The 26,190-nt window shown below is 33.7% G+C and overlaps 1 protein-coding gene across 1 annotated transcript in view; it reads left to right on the top strand.

Annotated features, from left to right (window-relative positions):
- The first annotated feature begins 814 nt into the window (after positions 1 to 814).
- The window catches only part of LOC149802181 (mitochondrial carnitine/acylcarnitine carrier protein-like), a 40,381-nt gene continuing 15,005 nt past the window's right edge, over positions 815 to 26,190 (top strand). The window contains exons 1-6 of the mRNA XM_089956597.1: positions 815 to 1,006; positions 12,462 to 12,554; positions 14,229 to 14,356; positions 19,209 to 19,299; positions 21,667 to 21,784; positions 24,100 to 24,172. Of these exons, the coding sequence (XP_089812723.1) occupies positions 911 to 1,006; positions 12,462 to 12,554; positions 14,229 to 14,356; positions 19,209 to 19,299; positions 21,667 to 21,784; positions 24,100 to 24,172 (599 nt within the window). The 5' untranslated portion in view covers positions 815 to 910. The remainder of the gene's footprint in view (positions 1,007 to 12,461; positions 12,555 to 14,228; positions 14,357 to 19,208; positions 19,300 to 21,666; positions 21,785 to 24,099; positions 24,173 to 26,190) is intronic.

Here is a 26,190-nt window from a genome sequence, read left to right as displayed (position 1 = left end):
ACATCCTGACGATAAGTTTTGTGAGGAATTGCACCCGTTACACTCAGGTGAAAGTGAAATACTATGAAAATTGTAACTTTAAAAGAGCCACTGATGGCGCCCCTTTCGACTGGCGCCGGTGGGGGGGGGGTGGGGGCAACTGCAACCTCCCAACACCCGCGTGTCGCCACTGTGAATGGAGGCCTATTATCAGGTTTGTGAAATGTCTTTTATTTGTGCTTAAACAAATTATGAAACAGTTCTACAAGCACACTACACACTATACAACATTAGATAAGAGAACCTCACTGCGCAAAAACAGAAACCATACCATTGGTAGTATGCTTATTTTATGACGATTGAGATATATAATTAAAATTGTCAAGACGAAATGAGAAACGTGTTGTGGTCTACAATTTTAAGAATGTTTTCCAACTTATTACTTTCTTTTTATGTACATAATCATAAGCATATTCATCGAAGCAATCATTTCCACTGAGGGACCCGACCCTTCTAACCAATATTAACTGAAGCAAAACAAAACAAAACACACCCCTCAAATAAACTAAAACTTGTGCAATATCTGTTGCAGATCCTTTACACAGAGAGAGAGAGAGAGAGAGAGAGAGATCTTTTTCACGGTACTGCCATTTAAAGTATAAAGTATTATCGTTCTTAATTTTCATTTAGATCTGATATAATATTTTTCATATGAGTATTTGTTTTGGGTATTATTTCTGGGATGTCTATGCTATATAGGTTCGAAGTGGTGTCCTCCGGGTTACTTGTACGGACAACTTACGTTACCCGGATGGAGTGATTTTTCTTACTCTTTAGTCCGTGTTGACGTAGTTCCGGTACAATTTTTGACACTGGCGACCGACTGTTAGAGCATCCTACTGGTAACGTTAGTGTCTGACTGGATCTTAAAATGGGGAGAAAAGTGAATCCTGTTAATGATTTCGTGGCTGGTGGAGTTGGCGGCGTGTGCTTGGTAGTGTCTGGACATCCGCTAGATACAATAAAGGTAACCTATCACAATGTATTTCGGATGTGAGAACTTCATTACTTTGCCAGTTTTGGAATACAGGATCAACCTGCAAGGTTCATTGAGTTTTTGGAATCCCACCGTTATAATAAAGCAAAATCTCGTAAATGGTTGATGCTGACAATATTTACGACTTAGATCAAATTACCTTCACTGTAATGGTGATGTGATATTACGTAGGTGAATAGCCCATCTACGTTATGCAACATGGTCACGTGACTTGTCATTCACATCCAGCTTTTGGTGGCATGTATAAATTCACAAAAGCACACGAATACGGTGGATACACCAAAACGCACTTGAATCATGGTGTATATACTTTAGTTTATTGTTCCCTGTGTTTGTATAAGTTATAACTTGGATAATTTAATGTTTAGTACATAATATATAGATATAGGTCAAGAATTGTATTAAATATATCTTAACAAATGACTATCACCCCATTGTTCTGATAGACTTGTAAATTAAAGTTCAATACTGTACATGTATGAAAATTCTTGGTGTCCCAGGAATGGAATGCAATGGAATCTGGCAACACCGAAATTGGTTAAAAGGATGATAAGAACTGAATCTTGAACAAAATGAAGCTATCCAAACACTTTCTTCAATACAAATATATTTTTATTCAATTTGTTAAAGAAATATACTTAAGCTTAACCCAATTTTGGCATTACTGGCTTCCATTGCTTTCTGGCCAAATGAAATGAACTTGAAAACAGGTCCATTTGCTTGTGTGAGAATTTGAATTTCTTAGAAAAAAGACACCAGAGTAAGTAAGGTCTGATTAAAACATCATGACTTTAATTTGTGGAAAAGTACCGATATGGGCTGTCAGGTGTGAGATATTCCTGAAAATTTGACTTTCATTACTGTTATGTATGTTTGATTTAATTATATCTGATTTAATATATATTTATTTCAATTTAATTGTTTGTCAGTTTTAATTATTTTTATATTTCATTACATGATATTGTAATGTCAGTTTATTCACTAGAGATAATACTTTTTTTTTAGAAAATAGTTTGACCTTGACTGTTAGTTTATAAACACCAGGTGTTGATCTAAATCCTGACCCTGTTAAAGAAATTGTAGCAACCTTTGTAAATAAGTTCTATTTTAAAATGATTGTTTGTTTTCAAGGTCATGATGGGACCTTGTCTTTAAGATATAAACAATTTTTTAAAATTTTTATTACTTAGAGTAAAAATGATTGGTTTTCGTCAGGGTCACACTGGGTAACGTGATCTTTAACAAGTATTTGCTTCTTTAACTGCCAGAAGATGATCACGTGACCCTTGTTTACATTTTAGAAAGCCCATATAACAGATGTTTTGGAGAAATAATCTCATTTGAAGTTGGGCTGTTAAACTGTTAGTGGTATGTTGTGCTGTTTGGAGTTATTTCAGAGTTATTTCAAATTACTTTGATTCAAAAGGATTAATTCTGTTATTTTTCTGGAAAATACATGTGCTGATGTAATATTACAGAGCAAGGACAGTTTTTTGTATATAAAAATATTCAGCTATTTTTTACAGAATTTTTCCTGGGAAATAAATTATTGTAGTTTTAAAAGCTTGTTGTTTTCACTTTTTCTTGTGTTACTGTTTATTCGAGCCTAAACAAGTGACATAAGATTACGATGTTTGTTGACATCAAAACACACACAGTGCTGTTATTTAGGCAAAAAGACCTCAACCCCCAAAACATTAATATTGGGGTCAGTGTCTTACATAGTAGTAATAGCTTCAGGTTGAAATGTATTTTTAGGTTGAAAATATTATCTTATGTAAGAGAAATTTATGACATGACCAATTCATTATATTAGTTATAGTAAAAAATAATTATAATGCAATTCTGGTTTGGTAACTGGTATTTGTAGTTTCCGTCTTGTTTAACAAAATCTGATGAAAATTCAAAGATATGAAGACAACATATATGATACTGAATAACATTTTGCTTTTTAATAGCAGTAATATCTTACCTATTACTGTTGCATAACTTTTACTTTTTTGTGTCAAAAAATAAAAAAATAAAAAAAATCACAGCCAACATGTGAATGCATCTTCCAACAGAGTGGAGAATTGTCAGTAAGATATGGTCCACATGTCCATGCTTGGAAGAGTCACCTTTTTGAAGGATACACTGTTAATGGCTATGTTATTCATAACATGACCAGAGGAAAATTGCTTGTTGTAAGACAAATTCACATTTGGTTCTCACTTAAACAATATTTGATCTAGTGTTATATTTATTCTTCTTATCTTCTCTTTTTATGCTGGTAAACCCTGTCCTTTTTCAGTAATTAGTTCAGGAGAGATAGCTTTTGTTACCACATTGTATCTTACCCTTTAGGGATTATTGTACAACCATCTTATTTCCAAAATGCAATTGGTTTATAGATAAGTATTGGGTGTTAAGTTACAATTCAACATAGACCCTGTCTCAAGTAATAGGAATTCTTGATTCCTTTAATTAAATAATTGATTAAACATCATTTAGCAATTTTTTTCTATTTGACCATTGTATTTGAATATAATGTGTGATACATCGTAACATGACATTTTTATTGTGTGTCCATTAAGCTGAAAATCTGGATTCTGGTCACCATAGCTTCCCATACTGACCTCTTCTCGACTACTTCATTTAATATGATAAAGGAGGTCACAGTGAGCCCAGCTTCATTACAGTGAGTGATGGAAACTGTGGTCAAGACATCCTGGCATTCACTTTCTGTCACAGTGGCTTTATTGGTGGAATTATGCATCTGCCATGATGTTGCACTAGACTTCTCAAAGGTCTTACTTGGATCATCAGCATCTATTCTTCACAACTGTTCCTGGCTGCTTGCAATTGAACAGGAAGCATACTGATATGAATCTCCTCCAGGGTCCACCTGCTAAATTCTTCAAACAGTCCAATATGTAACCTGAAAAGATACCTCCTCATCAGTCTGGTCCTTGGCCCAGAGCCACTGGAGAGTCTCTATGAGGAAGTTCTGCAAACTGTCTTCCTTTCCAAGAAAGGGGTGAGGGAGAGGACAGGCATAGGGACTTGCACCCCTCCTAGAATGAATTACTTTCCGAAATATCCAGCTGATGTCAGAAATGTCCATCCCATAGTAGGGATAATAATGAACTGTCTGTATTTGATGATCTGTAATGTTATATTGTTCTTGTGTTTACTACTTTTTCTAGTAACTGGTTAGATGTAACACTTCTTTGGATAAAAACCATTTGTAAGGTATTTGATCAATGATTTTCCTACACCTTTTTGTAGGATTGAATTTTGGCCTCATTTCCAGTCCCTCCAAAATATATATGACCAAGAGACCTTGTGGAAAAATACAGGAAAGACTGAATTAATGTTTGCACTTAATATACATGTAGGTTTCTGGGTCAATCCTTGACCTCATGTGGTTGTTGGACCTTGGATATGTCACTAACCTCAGGGTAGTTGCCTTCTGAGTCCTAGCTTAGAAACTGTTCATAGCTCAACCCACATTGTACATATTCATGCATGTATATATATATCTATATATATATACACACACACACACACACACACACACACACACACACACACATATATATATATATATATATATATATATATATATATATATATATATATATATACACACACACACACACACACCAGACAGAACGGAATGTGCTGTTCCTGGATTATACAGAAGAATGCTTGATAATAGTAGGCAGAATTAATATTTTAATACAAATAATACTATCATACAGGTTAGAGAATTTTTAATTCATACTCTATGGAGATTCAAATCCAGGTACACGGGTAAATGGCACCCATCGCCTTGCCTGCACACATGAGCCCATATTCCCTCATGACTAAGCACACATCACCAAAAAATTATATATATATATATATATATATATATATATATATATATATATATATATATATATATACATATACAGTAATACCTCGAACATTCACGAGGTTAGGTTCCAGAACCAGTCGCGGATAAGGAGGAATCGTGAATGTTTGGTATGAGTCACTAAAAATGCTAATAAATGCTTATTTCTAGGGTTTAAACCCTAAATATGACCCAAACCATGCTCCCAAAGCACTTTAATTTCATTTAAAAGTTAGCTTAATACATTACCCTTAAAAAGAGAAATAAATGGTTGACGTAAAAATAGAGTACAGTATCGCCTAATGGGTATTTGCCACACTAGCGCATTTACAGTACGGTATACTAATATTACCCCTATACTGATTCATTGGATGCCGTTTTCTTTTGCACTCACAGTAAGGTAAAACCAAGTAACGAATGGGACTGTAAACTTAATGACTGACGTTTTCTTTGTCCTTGTCAGGAAGGTAAACTAGGTAAACTTCACATGTCACAGAAGTCATATAACGAAGGTACAATTCAATAAAATAAAGAAAACATGTACATTGTTCTTGAGGGCCCTGGGGTTTGCACTTATTAATCAGGCCTGGTTTGAGCAAGTGGCCAGCAGCATTCCCACACATAATGAGCATGATTCTGTCCTTTTGTGCTTTAAATCCAGGAGCTTTGGCCTCTTCCTTCATCAGGTATGTTCTCGCTGGCATTTTCTTCCAGAATAATCCAGTCTCATCCATGTTGAAGACCTGTTCAGACCTATATCCCTTCTCCTGGATGATTTGTTTGAAGGTCTCCGGATACCTTTCTGCGGCTTCTACGTCAGCAGATGCAGCCTTTCCATGCAATCTCACACTCCTTAGGTTATAACGGTTTGAAAACTTTTCAAACCACCCCCTGGTGGCCTGAAAACTTCCAGGGTGTGGTGGTGTCAGTGTTCCTGGCCACAGGTCTTGTGTATCCTCTTCAACAAGCTTCTTATAAAGATTTGAAGCCTTCTCCCGAATCATGTTGCTCTGCAAGGGGATGTCCTTTTTACGGCAGTCTTCAATCCATAATGAAAGGGCAGATTCCATCTTAACAATGTACGGGTCTCTTTTGGTCGAAACCTGCTTTGCTTCATGCAGGTAGCTCTTGGAGACCAATTTTCTAATTTCGGCCTCCTTACTCTTTATAGAGCGTATGGTGCTTTAATTCATGCCATATTGGTGTCCTACGCTTGTAGCAGTCTCGCCAGATTTCACCAAATCTAAAACTTTTACTTTTTCCTCTAGTGTCGTCACCTTCTTCTGACGTTTAGGAACACTGCTAGGAACCTTAGAATGCGCGGAACGTTTAGGCATCTTGAGGGTTTTTAGAATTAAGTAAAAACCAAGGAAAAAAGCACTGAAAACACTTATCACACTTGTACGGAATACGCGCGTGTTGAACTGAGATGCGGGAAGATGAACCGCAGCTTCACTCATATACTAGTGACAATACGTACACAAAGCATCCGAGCTACAAGCCAATCAGCAACGAGGAAAGCTGGTACCCTGCTGTGTGATTGGCTACTTGCAACCCTTCCAGCAGTTAGTTAGGTTCCAATGAAAATTTTGCGAATCCGTGAATTCGCGAATCCAGAAACTCGAATGCACGAGGTATTACTGTATATATATATATATATATATATATATATATATATATATATATATATAACAACAGAAGAGTGTTACATTGCAGTTGCAAAAAATGATTTTTTTTTCATGTTCTTAAAGTTTTGTCAGCAATTGATTCATTTGGATGTAAAGATGCCAGCAGGTACCCGGATACTTGGGTACCTGCCCGTTAATAATAACCTGGGTATAAAATGAACAACTTGGTACCCGTAAAAAAAAAACGGTATTCTAAGATGAGATCAAGACACAGGATAACGATTACAGTTCGAGGCTTGTGTCATGTGCAAATTTATTCTTTATCGCAGGGGCCCGTATTGTTGCTTACAATTTACTTATCATACATATAATAATGCAAGGGAGGACACCTCTCCTTTCTCACATGATCTATTTAAGAATCAACACTGATATTTAAAGCTAGACCGTCCTAACTTTGTGTCTGTCCATGGTTTGTGTGCCATTTTTCTCATGAATTAAATGTGCTTGTTTTGAGATCCTGATGACATTAACCAGGTCAATACCTTTTGTCAACAGCGACAGTAAGTACTGATTAAGTAATATTTAATGAAATACAATTTAAATACTTACTACAATTGAAATTAAAGAAAGTACAGTATAAATGTCCGGTATTACTAATGCCATTTTTGTCTCAAGTTTGTAGCCCTAGGGCAAAAAGTAGTAGCTGTTCAAGTCAGGGCCACTGTTCACATGTTTGTTTACTGGACTTTTTTATTTATTAATGGGGAAACCCAGGACAGATATTTTTGTCATGGCAAATACAACACAAAAACATGGTTACCATAACATGCACTTTATTTAGCATGTTAGGAAAATTTTAAAAAAATGGACAACTAAACAGAATGAAATTTTTCACTGAAATACTTAAATATAAGTGAAATCTTTGTTATTTAATAACACTGAAAAATAAATCTAATAAAAATTGACCATATGTGTACATATGGTAATTTTTGCATTCCTTTTACAAGAAACAGTTCAAGAAAACAGATAGGATTCTTGAATGTGAAACCGCTTGTCATAGATTCATTCTATTTTGATACTACATACATAGTGGACCAATCTAAATTGAAAATAAATGGTACCTGATATCATAAAAAAACAGGATGTATCGATGTGTCTGTTAGATGTTATATGACTGAAAAATGTTACAGGAGAGGGATTTTATTAAACATAAAAACATGTTGCACCGGACTGTCATTAAGGGACGAACCATGACAGGTTGAGGATAATACAACAGTCATCATTTTTGGACCTTATGACTATTTGCAGAAGTTACTGTAGAGATGTAGACTATGGAAAGTGTGTGTTATGCATAAATAATTTATCAGTTTTTCTTTTGTGTCTATGCTTTTGTATTAAGTACTAATCCACATGGATTTAGCCAATTTGTGACAGAATTTTTAACTTCAGATCCAGGTAAGTGGCAAAAATAAATGTATGTTAAAATTATATCCTTTTTCTTACAGTTTTCTGTAATTATGGCATGTAATATATAGATTGCTCTTTTTATTTTCAGATTATGCATTTTTGCCACTTATATTATTAATGAATTATGTTTATACCTCTCTTGGGGTTTGGCATGTGTGAGCCTACAACAAAGGAGTTCAGGTTCACATTTAATACAATTTCCATTTGATTGCATACCTGGGTAAGCGATCGTTAGGACTGACAGGTACCAGGTAGAAATTTCCCAAAACTTTGACATCTCAGTTTGGATGTCTTCTCTGCTTACTGTTTATTTGAATTGGGGTGGGCTGTAAAACACTTTGAGTGTGGATGATGCTCTCATGCCAAGATTTAAGAATTTATTTGCAAAGGAAAATCTGTCTTTCTACTCAGGTATATGCTGAAGTTGTAAATAAAATTTGTATAATTACAGGTACAGACGAGTGTAAATTCTTCACAAAAAGTTATATATGAAGAAGATCAATTTTACTGTCACACTTACTATCAGTTTGGGTTGATATATACAGCTGTTATCTTTTTGGTATTGCTGCACTGTCAGCAAAATTTGTAAGGTCACAAATGGGTCTGTTTACATTGTATATTATCGGTATATAGAATGTTAATTAACAAGTATGATAATGTATTTTTTTACACTTTAATTTGTATTACCTTGTTTTGATGAAATGCTCAGTAAAATGTGCCAGCTGCATTGAGGCTGTGTTTAACTACTGTTATGAACTTCTTGGTACTCATTTATTGTTCTTGTTGCAACACTGATAAATGTATTTTCCTTGGGGGAAAAAGTGAGTTAGCTTGGTATTGCACATAAGACTGACAAATGAGGTAATGCTGCAAATTCCGTAACATGTTGTCTGTATTTTGTTCTATATTCTTGTGTTTTTCTTTTAGTTTTTTACATTTTAAGTATTTTTAAGGTGTTCTTCATTTGATTGAAGTAAACAATCATACTTTATGCTATCAAACTTTAGACTAGTTGAAAAAGAAATCTTGAAAATCTAAATCCTCGATATATTGTAATAAAAGCTTTGTGGTTCTAATGGCACAAAGCACCTCATGCAAATCAAGCTGTTTTGTGATACATATATTCTGCATAGTGGAACAGCTGGAATCCAAGAATGCTAAGACATTGATAGCCACTGGTCTTTGGGTATCTGATGAAACACTGACAACTTCTTGAATTGCATAAAAGTTGTTAATTATTTCTTCCTTGTCGTTGAACATGGGCATGGTGATCTGTATAGGTCATCTTCTGATGACCAACTTGTGGGTCCTGTATGTTCATTTGGGTCTTCATCCCTTCTAGCCTTGACTTCAGTCCTCCGTCTCTCCATGGCTGATGTATATTTGCATTCCCTTGCTCTTTCCTTGGCTTGCAGTCTGGCCAACTCAAGCTCTTTCTTCTTTTCTTACTCAGCTGTGTGTCTTTATCTTTCCTTTTCTCACTCTTCTGCTTGGCTTTCTTTGTGTTCTCTAACACTTCACTCCACAAATTCAGCTAACTAGGTCCCTTCATAACCTAACGCGTCCTTACCAGTTAACTTAAATTCCCTAACTGTCTGTCTGTGACCATCCTGGTCTACTTGTACAGTGTCACAAGACCTAAATTCTCTAGATTTACTGCCCTACTCAGAATACCTCTACATATATTTACCTACTCTGGTATAGCCCTGCCAATGGACTATATTAAGTCAGACTATCCCTTGTAAAACAATCAATAAACAGGCAGTAAAAACATGAATTTCTCCCAAAATTCAGCTTCTAGATTGCACCAAGCAAGGCATCATTACTATTGCTTGCTTACCTAATTATCTCTTCCTATGAGAGAATACCAAGATAATCTCCCATACACACTTAAAATGTATCAAATAACAGCAATAGCACATGTCTCAGTTCCTTACAATGTTGTCAACACAACATGAAAAGAAATGGCAAAAAAATGATCCATGTACTGAAAATATAAAATATACAGACTATAGTTTGAGTCACTCCAGTGGATATTTCTTAACAAGCAATACAGAAATTATCACTTTTTGAAAAGATTGTGTTCTATCCTATATTTGTCAGACTATTTACTTGAACAGAATGTTCAAATCCCAGAATATGAGCAACCCACTTTGTCGGCAGGTGGTGGGATGATATGTGAGATTCCCACTCCTTATGGTTTTGGTTATCATTATCTAGGAGATGATTGGTCATGGTGTTTGTGAATAAAGAATAACAAAATATAAAATTAATTGATGGAATAACAGAAATATGATCAGGAATATAGAATAGAATGAAATGAGCCCCCATTTGTAAAATACCGGTATAATGATTTAATCAATTACTTAAACAAAATGAAATTGAACATGACATTTTAATGATTACATTTCTCTTAGAAATAGAGTTACGATGTTTATGCAAAATTCAGTTAGCTGTTCTGTTACACTGATAGAACAAATTTCATGATATAATCGAGTCACAGATTGAACTCAAATTGCCGGTATGTCAGCATCACCTAGTTTCTTCCAGTTTTCTTGAAATAGGTCAGCATTGCCATATTTCAATTCCTTCACAGTCTCTCTCTCTCTCCTCTATGGGATGGTCATCTTTCCACTGTGCAGTACAGTATGGATATATTTTTCCTTCAGATAGAAAATATAAAAATATAATACCCGGCATAAATACATGTCAGTTTTTTTTCTATCCTGTGATCAACAGGATTCTCATTCATACATCAAATATCATCTATCATTATACAACAGACCTAAGCTATTACGGTTAGCTTGCCTCCTAATACACACTCGCCCTATTATCAGAAATATGTCTTTCTAGCGACTACTCACATTCCTAGCTGAGAACCTGACATAATTAGACCTTTCAGATAAACCATTACTGCGCCACAGTGGCTATGAATTACCAGGTCAACTATGCCTGTCGATAAATGCTCCTAGTGCTCTGTTGAAAAGAATTGACAACTTAATTACGCAATGAATTGATGGACTTGACTCCTTGTCCTAAGTACTTTACTTTGCTAGCTAGCAATTTACTGACATATTTTCAGACATAGAAAAATCAATTCTCAGCATACATGATACAAATCATTTAAGACATGATTTACTTCTCACAGTTCATATCATGAGAAATGCATTAACTCTTTACACTACATGATGTTTCATACAAAACCACTAAACCTAACTCATTCATACCAACGAAATATTGCATGACATTCTTACAATATGTGAATCATATGGCATGCACAGTTATTTTCAGAACTCAAGGAAAAATTGAAGTATGAATTCAAAATGAATAAATTCAACAGATATTTATAAAATCACATCAGTGAACATCTACTGTATGCAATTGAAACAATACCTTTGTGCCTTCCCATGTCCTTGCTTGCTTATCATCAGGGACTTCCCTTGGTTTCTTTTCTAGTTTCTGGTCTCACAATTTCCAAATCTCCTTTCACTATTAATTTATTGAGAAGAGCACTTTCTACTGATCTCTGAGTTAAATTCTGGCCTGCCTCAAAAACTTAGACTGAATAATTTGGCAAGGAGAATTTGTTAAAAGCCTGAATTCCATCTGGTAACCCACACCCCTACGTTTAGCCAGTCAGGATTACTTTAAATGCCCAAAATTTTATCACTCCAATTGAAGTCAGAATAATTCCCTCCAGTCTGCCTTTATTATTAACTATTCTGGAAAATATCATTTTATGATACTTCTTTCAAATGACCCATGTCTTCCTAAATTTTGCTCTGGTTAGTCTTAGCTCATCATTTACCTCTTCATGACCTTATACTGACATATATGTTAGACTGTCATTGAAAGGACACTAATTAAAATTCAATTTATGCCCCAAACAGTCTGTCCCATCCCTTGCAGTCAATTTATCAAGAGTCTAGCTCATATGTCAAACTTAATGGTTATGTGTCACACTGACCATGCCAGAATGTACTGCAAAATTATCTAAAAAATTTTGCACTGTTACATTCAACTATGTCTATCATTGGTGCTGTAAAAATCCCACCCTCATATATTTCATGGACAGGAACTCTCAGCAAAGGCACATTCTTGCTGACAAAGTATGACCCCTCAGGTGGAATATGCCTATTCCTAACCATTACCATACAAGTTTCTGTTATTCTGCACTGTGAAAAATATTTAGGTTGCACAGTTGAGAAAATTTGCATGCCTGTATGCAAAACATTTCTATTACACTGTGTGATATTGTTGCTTTGTCATTCTAGATTTCCTCCAGTGTATGGGGTACATGTACTGCCAGGTCAGTATACACATTATTACAGTTAGTACAAACATGTCCTACCAAATCAGCGTACACATTATTATAGTCACACAAACATTGCTGCATTTTTGCATACTCTCCAGTGGTTTTTACTTTATTTCGTATTATTTTATTTCCCAACAGGTTCGCTTACAGACCATGCCAAAGCCTCCTCCTGGTCAGGCCCCACTATACAAGGGCACCGTAGACTGCCTTATGCGGACTATTAGGAAAGAGGTACTGTATGTTGTTGTATCTGTGACAAAATATCAACAATTTCACAAAGTTTGACAAAATATTAACACAACATATGATCACTGTGACAAATAAACTTCATAAACAAATGATGATTATCACAATAAATGTTCACCATGACAAATGATCATGACATAAAATGGTTACCATGGCATAACAAAAACTTGAAAAGGTGTGATGGCAGAATGTGCAGTGTTTACAAGGGGTCATGCTACTGGGCAAAATGGATAACTAAGTTGCCTAAAAAATGTAAACTTCACTTTCTGATTTTACAAAAGTGAAAACTGCTTAATCCTGTCCTTTTTTTAGATGTACACTGAGTGACATTAGTGGCTTTTGAGATGCTCCCTCAACCCAGGCAAGTAGTTAGACTTAAGCCCCAGGCAAAATGGATTGCATGTTACCTTTGCAGGTGTCGATATCAACTGAGCTGACAAAACAAACTCTTGCACATTTACAGGCTTGTGTTTTGATAGCTGACTGACCATTAACTATTTCCCCCAACAAGAAATTGCTCCTGATTTCTGCAAGTTATTATTTGGTGATGAAAACTTCAATTTCAAAACTGAATTAGACAGTCTGTTTTCATAATTCACTGGGCACATCAATTAAGGAAATTGTACAATTCATAACAAGTTAAGTGTGACTATTATGTGATAAATTTTTTTTTGGTCTAAAAATAAAAATTTGTTGGCCAGAAATGTATGCCATGCTGTGGAATCAATAAATGCTGTAACTTAAGGTCAGGGTTTGTTCCTTTAGTGTCAGTTGCTTAAATATTATTTCTTATTTGTAATTACTATACAGTAATCTAGGTATTCCTGTCAGTTACAATTCATTACAGTGTCTAGTTCTGCTGTGCTTACACTGCACATTTCTCTCCATCTCAAAAATATACTTTTTTAAGAATGAATACACTTAAAAAGTTGATACACTTACAGAATGTGTTTATAATTTACATACAACATAAAGAATTTTCTGCTTGAAGAAAAAGTTGTGCTTAAAACCATTGTTAAGAGCAAATATGCATGAGAAATACAGGACACAATTCAAATAAGAGAACCAGAACACATGTATGCATGCATGCACATGCACACATTTTTTCTTTCTTTGCTGCTACTTGTCTAAAATTGAAATATAGTTTAACCCTGAGTTTTCTTATGTCTACTCTTACATGAAAAGTTAATAGACTGTTTTGACCTAATCTTCAATCTTTTCTTACCGATTCTTTGCATGTCACTGTATGCTATTCCAATAGATCCTATCCAGTAGTTTATAAACCTGATATTTTATTATTTAATCTCATCATAATTAATTCAGCTAATGCATACATATTTCAATTCATACCTTGAACGTGTGGCAGACTTTGCCATGGGATTTTAAGTTGTTTTTTTTAAATATTTTATTTAAAATTTTGTTGCACCTAGTTCTTCTAAGGTTGATAGTGCCATAACTCTTTGTTTCATTGTTATCAGTTTGCCAATTTGATAGATTCAGGAGCATATTTCACTTCCATTGGCAATTCCATTTAGGAATAAAATAGCAACAACTTCATGTTAAAACTTTTGAGCAGCAGTTTGTGCAGTGTTTTTATTTTTATATTTTCCACCTTTTGTTGCTTGAAGTTGAATTGACAAAAATGTATTTTTTTTGCAGGGTTTCCTTGCTCTGTACAAAGGAATGGCTGCACCAGTTATTGGAGTAACCCCAATGTTTGCAGTCTGCTTTTTAGGTTTTGGTATTGGAAAAAAAATACAGCAGAAACATCCTACAGATGACTTGACGTAATCACAATGTTTATCATATTCGTGGTGGGTGGGGGAAGCACTTTGTCATTATTACAACTATTTAAACATAGAGAGCATAGTCCTCTTGCTCCTAACACAATATTCACTGTCCATTTAAAGCTGTGACCTCTGTCTCTCTCCAGATCACTAATTTTTTGGAAGCATGAAATTTACTTTAAATGCAGTATTTTTTGTCATCATTTGTAAACATGCCCTTTGTTTTAAAAACATATCCCTTTGTTTAAAAAAATTAATATGTTCTGTTGTAAGAATGTGTATCACTTCCATCCCTTTTGTACCCATTTTGTAAAAATGTGCTTCGCTTACTAACCCCTTTGATATAAAAGGGTACCCTCTATTGTGAAAGTATGCTGTATCAGCCCCTATGATAATAAAGTACTTCATGTTGTGAAAATGCACCTTACTTACCAGCCACTTTGATAAAAAGAGTACCCTTGTTGTAGAAATGTGCATTACTGACTAACCCATTTGTATATAATTCCTACCTGGAGCACTAACAAAGTTTTAAACTTGAGAAGTATACAAGGCTTGGCACCAGTAGTCACAAAACTATAAGGACAATGTCTAAATGTTTAAAATGTTTACTACAACTTTAGTTCCATTAAGGTTACAATCACACCAGTTTTTGAAGTGCCATATTGTTTTTATTTTCACAGGTGTGCCAGATTTAAATGATATTTTATATAACTGATCCTGGTTCTTACTTTTAAGAGTTTTGTGTCTGATTTAAATTGAAGTTTAATATAAGTTAAACTGAATGATCTAGTGGTCATTAAAGCTTGATTTTAAGATAGTTTCATCTCTTGGCCAGTCAGATAAGGTAAAGTCTTTTGAAACTTCATGATTGCTTGGTACGGAATCTTGATGCAGTCTTCTGCATGTTGTAATAGTTGACTGCAATATGGCTACCATGACACAGTTGAGTTTCTGACTTTGTGACAAACATTCATAAATGTCACTGGCAATTTACGTCATCAACAGCTGAAAATTTGTGCATAATGTAAGTAGGTTGAATGTTTCAATTTCTGTAGTTTTTCTTTTGACATTGGAACCTTTGTTCCTGAAACCTGGGACTTTTGCATTCCTGAAAATCTGGGACTTTATTTCAACCCATTTCTTGGTCAGGATGTACAGAATGACTGATCAATTTGTAATGATGATAGAATTTTCATGAAGAAATCTTTATGAACTGAAAAGATAAATCAGTATAAACAAATCTGTCAATGTGGGAAATCATAAAAATGTTTCCTTCAGTGGTATCTCAGACTATTTATGCATCTAATTTGAATTTAGACAGTTAACCTTTCACAGAAAATACGGAAACCAACATAAATCTGTTAACAACACAGTCAAGCTCACTTTCAAGTTCATTCTCTGGATTTAGTCCCTCTGATATTCCTGATATGGACCATTAAGATTGCTTATAGGTTGAAACTAGTGCACAGGAAGAAGAATCCAATATGGCAGCCTTTCCTGAATATGTGCAGGTTATTCATAATTCTCTTAGTACCACAATCCCTTGCACAGTGTTTTTAATTCATCACCTGATGCTGGATTCTTAGTTAGACCAAGTTGTACCTCCATTCATCATGGTACTTTGTACAAAATTCAGCATGTATCTCATATGGTGACTTTTACTTTACATGCAATTACACATAAACTTCGGGTACAGTTCACAATGACTGGCTTTACCACTTTATCACTATATGTAAAGACAGAAAAGAGCAAACAGAACTAAAACAAATACAAGCTGTAAACCTGATAACATATACTATATATACTCTTCTTATTAGAGAAAATAATTGTCATGAAGTAAGCCAGGTAAAAAGTAATTTGGAGGAAACCTCAGGACTGCAGTATATGATAAAGTTCCACTGATTTCTCATGGAACCCATAATCCATCCTGCACTACCATACAGTGCGCAGTGAGGATAGCTGACCTCCAGCCCCATGTAGCAAGATTAGAACTGGAACTCTCAGTACTGAAATCAAATGGTTTGCAGTGTTCAACAGGATAAACCCTGTACAAAAAGAATGTGCCAAGAAACCAAGAAAATAAAAAACACAAATATATTGAAGGATAAAAATGTGAAAATACATAAAATTTATAAAATTGGTTAGGCTTGAGTCAGAATATTATCAGTTCTGTGGAGAGCAGGTACATGTAAAACAGGTGTCTGCATGGAAAGCAGATTCATTGATATGTTTGTAATGAACTGGGACATAAACAAAAGTCACGCACATACCAGAAAGACATTGAAGTGCAAATACAACACATAACCAGCAACAAACTGGATTAGAAACTTTGTACACTTCTGAATGTAAAAAGTCTTTAAACAGGTTTCAGGCATTATTTGATCTGTGTAGAGAGTGTGACTCATTTACACGTAAAAGCTGTGAAATATACATAAATCATTCTATAAATACTGTAGCAAGCATTAAAAAGAAAAACATTGAGATAACTGTGAATCTTAGAGACTTTGTCAGTCTGCTTTCACAAGTACATAATGAATAACTGTGAACCTTAGAGACTTTGTCAGTCTGCTTTCAGAGGGAGCACACACAGACTTGTGCAAGGTAAGATGATGTGACTGTGCCTGCAGTACACAATGAATACACATTACAATTCAATGTTTAATCACTCTTCCCTCCCATGAGGGCTCTCAAATATCGGACAGGTTATGTAATTCTTGTTGTGTTGAAGTTAATAGCTACCATACTAATTGTTAATTTTCCTCCAGTAATGATACAAATTCTTTAAGAGATAATATCTTATCAAATGATATACTAAAACTGCCTCTATTAACCATGCAGTGTTTGGTTTAAATAGGAAAGGTTTAAGGATAGCAAAATGAAATATTTACTATGCTATACCTAAACAAGATGAAATTAAGTTAACGTTCCATGAAAAATAGTCATTTGATATTTTGGGGATATGTGAGACCTTTTTGAATTCTACAGTTTCTAATGACATACTTAGTGTAGATAATTATGAACTGGAAAGGAAAGACAGAAATGGTCATTGAGGGGGTATTCTGCTATACACTGCACAGTCAGTAAGCTATAGATGATGGAAGGAATTAGAAATAGGCAATACAGAAACAATTTGGATTGAAATATCACTTCCACAATCCAGACAACCACTTCTCTGTTCTGCATATAGACCCCATGTTCAACTGAATGGGTTGATAAAATAGAAACTGAAACCAAAAAGGCCTTTCTAACTGTAGAATATGAGACATTGCAGGTGACTTTAAAATTGATCTGTTGATAGATACTCCTCAAAAATGGTTAAATTTCTGCCAAACATAATTTATCCTAGAGGATTGATAAACCAGCAAGGGTAACTGAAAACAATGCTATGCTTATTGACCATATCTACACTAACTGACTGGAAAATATTAATGAAATGAAAATGTCTATTTATGCCTTAAGTGACCAATATCCATTGTGTATAAACATATTCTCCACATCTCTCTGCTGGTCATCACACAGAAATAAAGTATAGAGATATGAAATATTTTGATAAAAAGGAGTTCTTTACAACTCAGATGCCTTTCCTTGAGATTAAAACTATTTTTGACGTTAACACTGCTTTAACATGTGGTATGGACTTGTAAACAAAGTTCTAAACAAACCTGAACCAATAAAAATACAAATCGTCAAACATCAGTATCAACCCAAATGGATAACAAATGGGGAAAATTTCATAAAATTGAAGACTAGAAGAGCTATGAAAAAAGCAAAATAAAATAAACTTTTTAATAATGAATCTAAGATAAAATGCATGCTTATTGGAAAATCTAAAAAAAAAAAAAACTTATGAAGTCAAAGTCACTGTACATTAATAATAAGGTAGTTGAAAATGGAAATGATGAGAAGCTGTTAGGAGTAATAATTAACAGAAGTCTTAATTGGGAAAAACAGGTAGACAGTGTCTGTAGGTCCCTTGCATCTAAGATTTAATTGCTTAATAGAAGAAAAAAAATTGCCTTAGAGAGGCCAGTAGAATTATTTTCATTAATGCTTATATACTTTCAATGATTGACTACTGTTCAACAATATGGGGAAATTGTACTAGTTCCCAAATCGACAAAATTCACAAACTTCGAAAACGAGCAGCTCAGCTGATTCTTGGCATCTCCATTGATGTATCATCATCAGACATGTTCACAGAATTAAAATGATTAAGAATAGACAAGAAAATAAATGTTCAGAAAAGCAGTTGCGATTTTTAATTGCAGGCTTTTGTGACAGAAAGTGTTAGGGTTTGAATCCTACAATTGGATCAATGCAGTTTGGGTACCTTGTTGTGTCCATGATTAAGGCACTTTAGTCCAGTGGTCTGAGCACTTAATAACATACTTGTATTGCTGTGCAACTAAAAAAACAAGCAAACCAAACATTTTGGGTGCTTTTGAGAGGCATCTGTGTTCTTAGAACACATTCCCAGTTGCTATCTAGCTTTCTCTCTACAGACAATCAACCTGTGTATTAAATTTTTAAATTTCATTTTTTGTTGTTTTGGTTATGGGCATAATGCTATCGTCCAATGCAGCCAGTATTTTTGGTGGAGGAAGAACCTGTAAAAACCCTGGGAAGAACCACTGACCCACAGGAAACTACATGCAAGCTTTCTAACATATCCACGTTGGCTGAACCTGAGACTTGAACCCATGTAGGCAGAGGTGAGGTGTCAGTGGACTGTAAAGGTAAGCACCTTAGACCACTGGTGTCACCATTATCATTATTTAATTTTGTTGGTAAACAAATGTCAGATGGATGATGCTTGCCTCTAAGTACAATAATTATTAATTCTTTTCTTCAGATATCCTCAGTTTTTCATGGCTGGTATGTTATCTGGTGTCTTCACAACTGCTATAATGGCCCCAGGTGAAAGAATAAAGTGCCTTCTTCAGGTATGTGAAAAAAATTCTAATATTAAAAATTGCAAACATCATTATTTGATCATATATAATGCATGCTATGTTGGCATAAGTGATTGTCACATGGCGATTCGTTTCATTAAAATCAAAGTATTTGGGTTCAGATAATTTATGAGCATGTGGTGTTCTCTGCATTTTTGACCTTGAAGTCTCAGATGTCTGATAGTAAAGAGTATTTTCCAGTTGAGATATGTTATGAAAGTTAATAATGGGTGGTAACTAAAGTTGAACTTATTTTTAAGGGCAGAACAATGAGAAGCAATGCTGAATCATAAAAAATCACAAAAAAAACAATGGACCATCAAGAAAATTTTTATATATTCCTTTCTTAGCAAAACAAAAGCTATATTTCATATGGTCATGAGGCCCATTTAGAACTCATTTTAATTGCATCTGTTATATTTTCTTGCTGAACTATCCCCAGAATATATCTGCATTGTTGCATTTAAAAATATGAACATTCTTAAATAAATTATAGTAAATTATGTATGTTAAAATCAATAAATATGTTTCAGTAGCAATACTTTAAAACGAATTAGGAATCCTTGAAAACCCCATTAGAGTTTAATTTTATTTACACATGGTTTATGTGGTATGAATATTTATGTACCACCTGTCTGCCGTTTTTATTTTAAAAAATTGTTTTGCAAGCACTCTTGTTTTATTAATTGGCAAATATGCTGCCTTGCAAATTTAAAACTCAAGGGGGGAAAGATTACTTAAGTTATCCCTCAATTCCTTGTACCAAATGCATGATTTTTTAAATGTTTAATAAGGTTGACCAGATCATCATCACTTTTGCCTTTTCTCCATGATATCAATTAATTAAATATCTTTGGAGAATATTGTTTGAATACAATCCTCTTTATGATGGAGATTGTTGGAGTATGGCAGAAACTATGGAGGTATTCCGATTGAATTGATCTCTGATAAATTGATCTATTGATTGGCCATTAGGGAAATGTCTAAAGTGCAACAGCATTGTGTCATGTTGAAACAGAAGATAAACTGATTTCTTTAGAAAGTCAGTGAGATGGAAAGATCATCCATTACGGATGAAATGTGGGAGGATATTGGATGGTTTGCTGCTAATTGAACTTAGCACAGAAAGTGGTGATACAGAAACAACCAACATGTTGTCATTTACTATAGTTTAGGCCTTGCAGAAAATATAACACATTTACAGAAATATTCAAGGAACAACATCTGTAAATTGTGGAAAATTGTGTTTCAAATATATATTGTAAGAAGCAGTTCTTGAATCTATTCATACTTAATTGCAACAGTTTTTGCCTTTATAACATGTAAGATATATCTTCATGGAAAGGATTTTTTTCCCCATAAAATTTCTACTACATTGATAGAATTTAAAGGCTCATGGGCTAACACCTGAAACAGTAAATAAACTGATGACTATACAAATGTGTGTGTTCTAGTAAAATTATTTTCAGTTTGCTTAGGTTTTTTTAAAGGGGTAGATAAGAAACAAGGAAGAATATTTACCAGCTGAGCAACAATTAGGTTTGCAGATACCTTTATTTTCAAAGAAGTGATAAAAATCATTAAATACTGGTTTTAAATGTGTTTATGCACCATTTAACAATGTTGTCACCCATCAGCTACCATTCATCGTAGTTTACCTTCCCAGCTGAATCCCCATTCTGGAGGTCGATGTGGGTGACGTTTGCTGCTTAAGAACATCTCTGAGTTATTATTTGTACTTTAGCATTAGTAGGTAGTTTCCATCAACTGCCTCACAGTCTTGTTTACAAGTTCAGATGTATTTTGCAGTAATTGTTAAAGAAATAACAACAAGAAATAATGCATATCATGTCATTATTTTTCTCTATATTCTGCTCATCTGAATGTCCAAATGAAGGTATTATTGCTATGTGTCAGGATAATGTGACTGGGTGGGCCATCACGCTACATATCTGCAGCCTGATGCCCCAGTGCTAGACATAACTATAAACCGACACATTGCAGACATTATAGTGATATGACTGAATTTTTTTAAAGCTAGGTTAAAAATCCAAATCACACACACACGCACTGCTTGTCGCATTTTATTGTCCGTCATTCACTCATGTTTTTCATTTTTTGTTTCCTTTCACATTAAGCTTGGAAAATTCAGCTATATCAGTTTGTTCCATGTGGATGTCATATTAACTTGACCACATGAGCACAGTGGGTGATTTTCAACTTCATAAAAATGCCCCAACCGATGCATTACAGCAACATCACGGCAATGTCAATGTTTTCCATCTGACAGTGATATCATCTTGATCATATGGGTGATTTTCATTAGATAACAATGCTGCAATCATTACATTATTTCAGGTCCAAGCCGATTCAAAACATAAGAAATATTCAGGCCCTGCTGACTGTGTCAAACAATTATATAGAGAAGGAGGCATTCGAAGTATATACAAGGGAACAGCAGCAACACTTCTTAGAGGTCAGAATGCTATAGTTTGAAGAATTAGCATTAGGTATTTATTTAAGCTTTTTGAGTGGGATTTTTGAACGATGAAAAATGTTTTTGTTATGCCATCACTGCATGCAGCGGTAGCATTTAGATTTGGTCTTGTCTATCCATCTCAAGAAGCTTGTTAGCAAGATTGCCCAAAGATCACTTAATGTAGAGAAATTAAATTGTAATAGTATTATTTGTATGCATATGTAGGTCACCTGATTCAGATTTTCATTTGTTCATTATTTGATGCATTTTGTAACTCTTTGGACTCGAAACCTTTTTGACATAAACCTTGTTTCCACAAGCGTTACGGAGAAATTACTTAAAGTCAACAGATACAATTTTTAGGCTTAATTGTTTTCATATGTAACTGGCCGGGTTAGCTATTTAGGCCATTGCAGCAGTTTTTCAAATTTTATTTTACACATTTTAAATTTGTGGGGACATGTTTTCATAAGAACTTGTTTGCGCAGTTGTATAAAACCACTTGAGGTAGAATTCACAATTTAATAAAGTTATGTGTATTTATATGTGGCAGACATAATTTGATTTTCAGGCCATTACAGCTATTGTTCAGTCTTGGCCATTACAACTATTGTTCAATCTAGGTCATTACAGCTGTTGTTCAATCTAGGCCATTACAGTTATTGTTCAATCTAGGCCATTACAGTTATTGTTCAATCTAGGCCATTACAACTATTGTTCAATCTAGGTCATTACAGCTGTTGTTCAATCTAGGCCATTACAGTTATTGTTCAATCTAGGCCATTACAGCTGTTGTTCAATCATTACATATTTTTAATAGCTTTTTTTACTTTCTTTGACATAATTTTTCTGGCACAGTTTATAAAAACCACTCAATATTTTAGGCATATTTATATTTATATATATTGACCTGAAAAGAGTTTCAGACTAATTCAAATGTTCTGGATTTTGTAAAAAAAATTATTCTTTGGAAGAAACCTTGTTACTTTGATTAAGGCAAAATCCACATCATGCAAACACATGAAATTTGTTATGCTTGTTTATATGCATTCATACATGACCAAGTTATATTTTCATGCAATTAAAACAGCATTTTAAAGTTTTCAAAATTTTTGAACTTTTTATCATCATATCTGCGTATATTTTATAAACACATGTCAAGTTTCAATATATTTGAGACATAGAATGTTATTTTATTGATTGTAATGAGTAATTCAGGTAATAAAGGTTTGCATGCTGTATTTTTCATTGATTTGAGATACTGTCGTTTTACTACTGCTTTATTCAGTGAGTTATTGTGAGATTGGAATTTGTGTGGAAGAGTGTTTTGACAGGAAATTATTTTGCAACTTTCAGTTCATAAATCCTTGTTGTGCCCCTCACACCACTGCTGCTTGCAGTTGGGGCATATTGGTTTGGTTATGGCAGTCTTTACAGACTTGCTTCTTATAAAGAATGCACAAGAACCACTAGGGTAGAAAAATTAAATTTAGGTAGTATATTTCAGGCTGTTTCAGCAATGCAATGTTTCAATTTATTTCCACATTTTTGCATGTTTTGGAACTGTTTTTGCAAGCTTAGATAGAAATCACCTGAGGTATTCTAATGAAATTTGATAGATATGTTTGTAATTGTATTTGTATGTATATGAACTGATCACAGCCAATACTGCAATTTTTACACATTTTTAATTTCTTGGACTTAAGACTTTTTAGCCAAAAAAAAACATTGTTAGCACAATTAGGCAAAAACCAAAGTGCACAAAATAAATTTGATTTATATAAGTGTGAGTATATTTTTGTCTGTACTATTAAATGACTGATTAAATTTTAGTAAATTTTAGTCTGAATGACAGTAGTGCTTGTTTTACGAAATTAAATAAAGTTTCATGCAGAAGCTCATTCAGCAAATATGTCTTGTCCTGACCAGTCAGTCATTCATTTAATTTGGCTGGGGCTGTTCATGGGCCTTGCTATATTTTTTTTAATGTCAAATTCACTGCTAAATGGTGTGTCAATAAAGACTTGAAAATGGAGCCATGATTAGAAACCCATAGAAGAAATTAAAACTGAATAATAGATTATAAGTTTAAGTAATTATAACCATGCTAATCTGCTGAAATGTTTGATACATATTAAAGTCATTTAATATTGAGTTTTAAATGAAACTGTACCATTAATTTGTCACAGTATTAGAATGTAGTTTGATCTGAAAGCTGCAAAAGTATGTGTTTCTTTCTATGACTGAAATCTGCAAGTATGTAATTGTGAAACAATAATGAAATTTCATTTATTCATTCATTCATTTAACAGATGTTCCAGCATCAGGCATGTACTTCATGACATATGAATGGCTTCAACATGTATTAACCCCTAAAGGTGGAAAGTGAGTTCATTTTCTTTAAAATTAATTTCAGTTCATTTTCTTTAAAATTAAATTCATTTTATTTGGCTACTGTGAGAAATGGCAGAGGCAGGATTGACTTTCTATCTGTCCATTCATCCAATTATCCTCCTTTTAACTGTTATTTGAGTACTCATGCTGGGACCAAACTTAAAATGTGGATACTGGATGAATGGATATTTAACTGAATATTATTCCTAGTTTTGATGAATATTATTCATGGTTGAACTAGGTACTTTTGTCCATCAAAGGTTTTATTAAAAAGTGCTTAAAATTGTACAAGAGGTATAATTTCAGTAGCTTTTACACTCAGTTGCAAAGATGCAACATTTAATATGGGTATCATTGATAAACCAGTAAATTTAAATTACATTAGATCATGTAAAATGATCATTTATCATAATGTCTTAAAAAGAAGGAAACAATAATGTCACATCGAAATAAGCAGCTACATGCATGTTGCGGGGATATCTTTGCATCTGCTTTGACCTTTGTTCGCTAATTAGTGTAACTTGTTTTAATTTTCTTCATTCATGTCATAACATTTTGCAGGTGTTCTAATATCAGATTTGTAAGAGATTAATTTTACTTGAAGTCAAGAGGACAAACATATATATAAATGGCAGGACATAGGTAATTTATAATCTCAGGCCTGATGAAGACAAAAATAAATATTTTATTAAAGTTTCGCCTCGTTATAAATTTTTTCTTCTAAAACCTTCCATAATAAAAACTAATAAAAAAATTACATTAAAATTTGTGAACGAATTGATGTCAATACCCAGCCTTGCAATTATAGATATGAAAAGAATTTGGCCACTGTAAAATTTAATGTATAGGGTGGTGTTTTGTCAACTTGACACCAGTTATAAGTTAATGCTCAATTTTGAACATTTTAACAAAAGCATCACTTATGAAGCATGATGCAGAATTCCAATATTCCAAATTTAATTTGTAAAAGAAAAACAAAACCAAGGTAATAAAAATACAAAAATAAACAAGATGTATACACAAAGTTTCTTTACTGCCTGTAATATTATGACTCCAATAAGATATACAATTTGAAAATAAACATACATTTAGCATAAAATTGTATTAAACATTATCACAGGCACAAAAAATACTATAATTATTTTAAAACAGTTTTGTGTATTTATATATGAAATATAATATAAATAATGCATTATGTTCATCGCAGACATTTTTCCATTTTAGTATTTGATTTGGGAATTCCTTTTACAAAATCCCTCTTGAAACCTTTCATAATAACCAGTCTGCATCACAAGGGCCCCAAGCATAATGGCAAACAATTTTTCTGATAAATTTTTGGTCATTTTCTGTGCAAAATCTTTCAAATCCCTCTGCAATGTAATACAAGAATAAACAGTGTGGTCTCCTGTGAGCAAATATGGTGAATATCAACACCTAACTGCACAAAGAAATCAATACCTATTTTTTATTAGTTAATGTGCTAAGTTGGATTGACAGATCGGAACTATCCATTGTGATATCATCAAGGTAAGCACATGTTAGCATCATAAAATGAAAAAAGAATGAATCAATATCAATGAAATTTAGAAGTACATATATTTACATTGTATTCTTTATTTCCCAAAGTTATAACATTATTTTGCATGAACACTCATTAGTCTTTGAATTTAACTAAACAATGAAATTGTCCAAGTTTATTCTAAATGTCAGAAACACATTGTTTTATGTTCATCTGTGGTAGTTATGAAGATTGTAAAAACAGCTTACTGAATGAGTTTTTTGTGCTTTTTTCTACAATTCTGGCAAATAGAAAGATGAGTTGTAATTATGCAGCAAATATACAGATTAAAAAATATCACCACTTAATTTATATTGTAAAATATTTCAGCTCCAGACTAGATGTTTATTGTGGGAGAAATAGTGTAAAGAAGGTGTAATCCAAAACTTTTTATTTATATGTTTTCAGAACAGGTAAAATTGGAAGAAAAAAAACTTTAAAATTAAAAAGG

This window comes from Sinohyriopsis cumingii, chromosome 4, assembly GCF_028554795.1.
Source record: "Sinohyriopsis cumingii isolate HCF-2022 chromosome 4, ASM2855479v2, whole genome shotgun sequence".
In the NCBI taxonomy this organism is placed as follows: domain Eukaryota; kingdom Metazoa; phylum Mollusca; class Bivalvia; order Unionida; family Unionidae; genus Sinohyriopsis; species Sinohyriopsis cumingii.
This window is presented reverse-complemented; position numbering and strand designations above follow the sequence as displayed.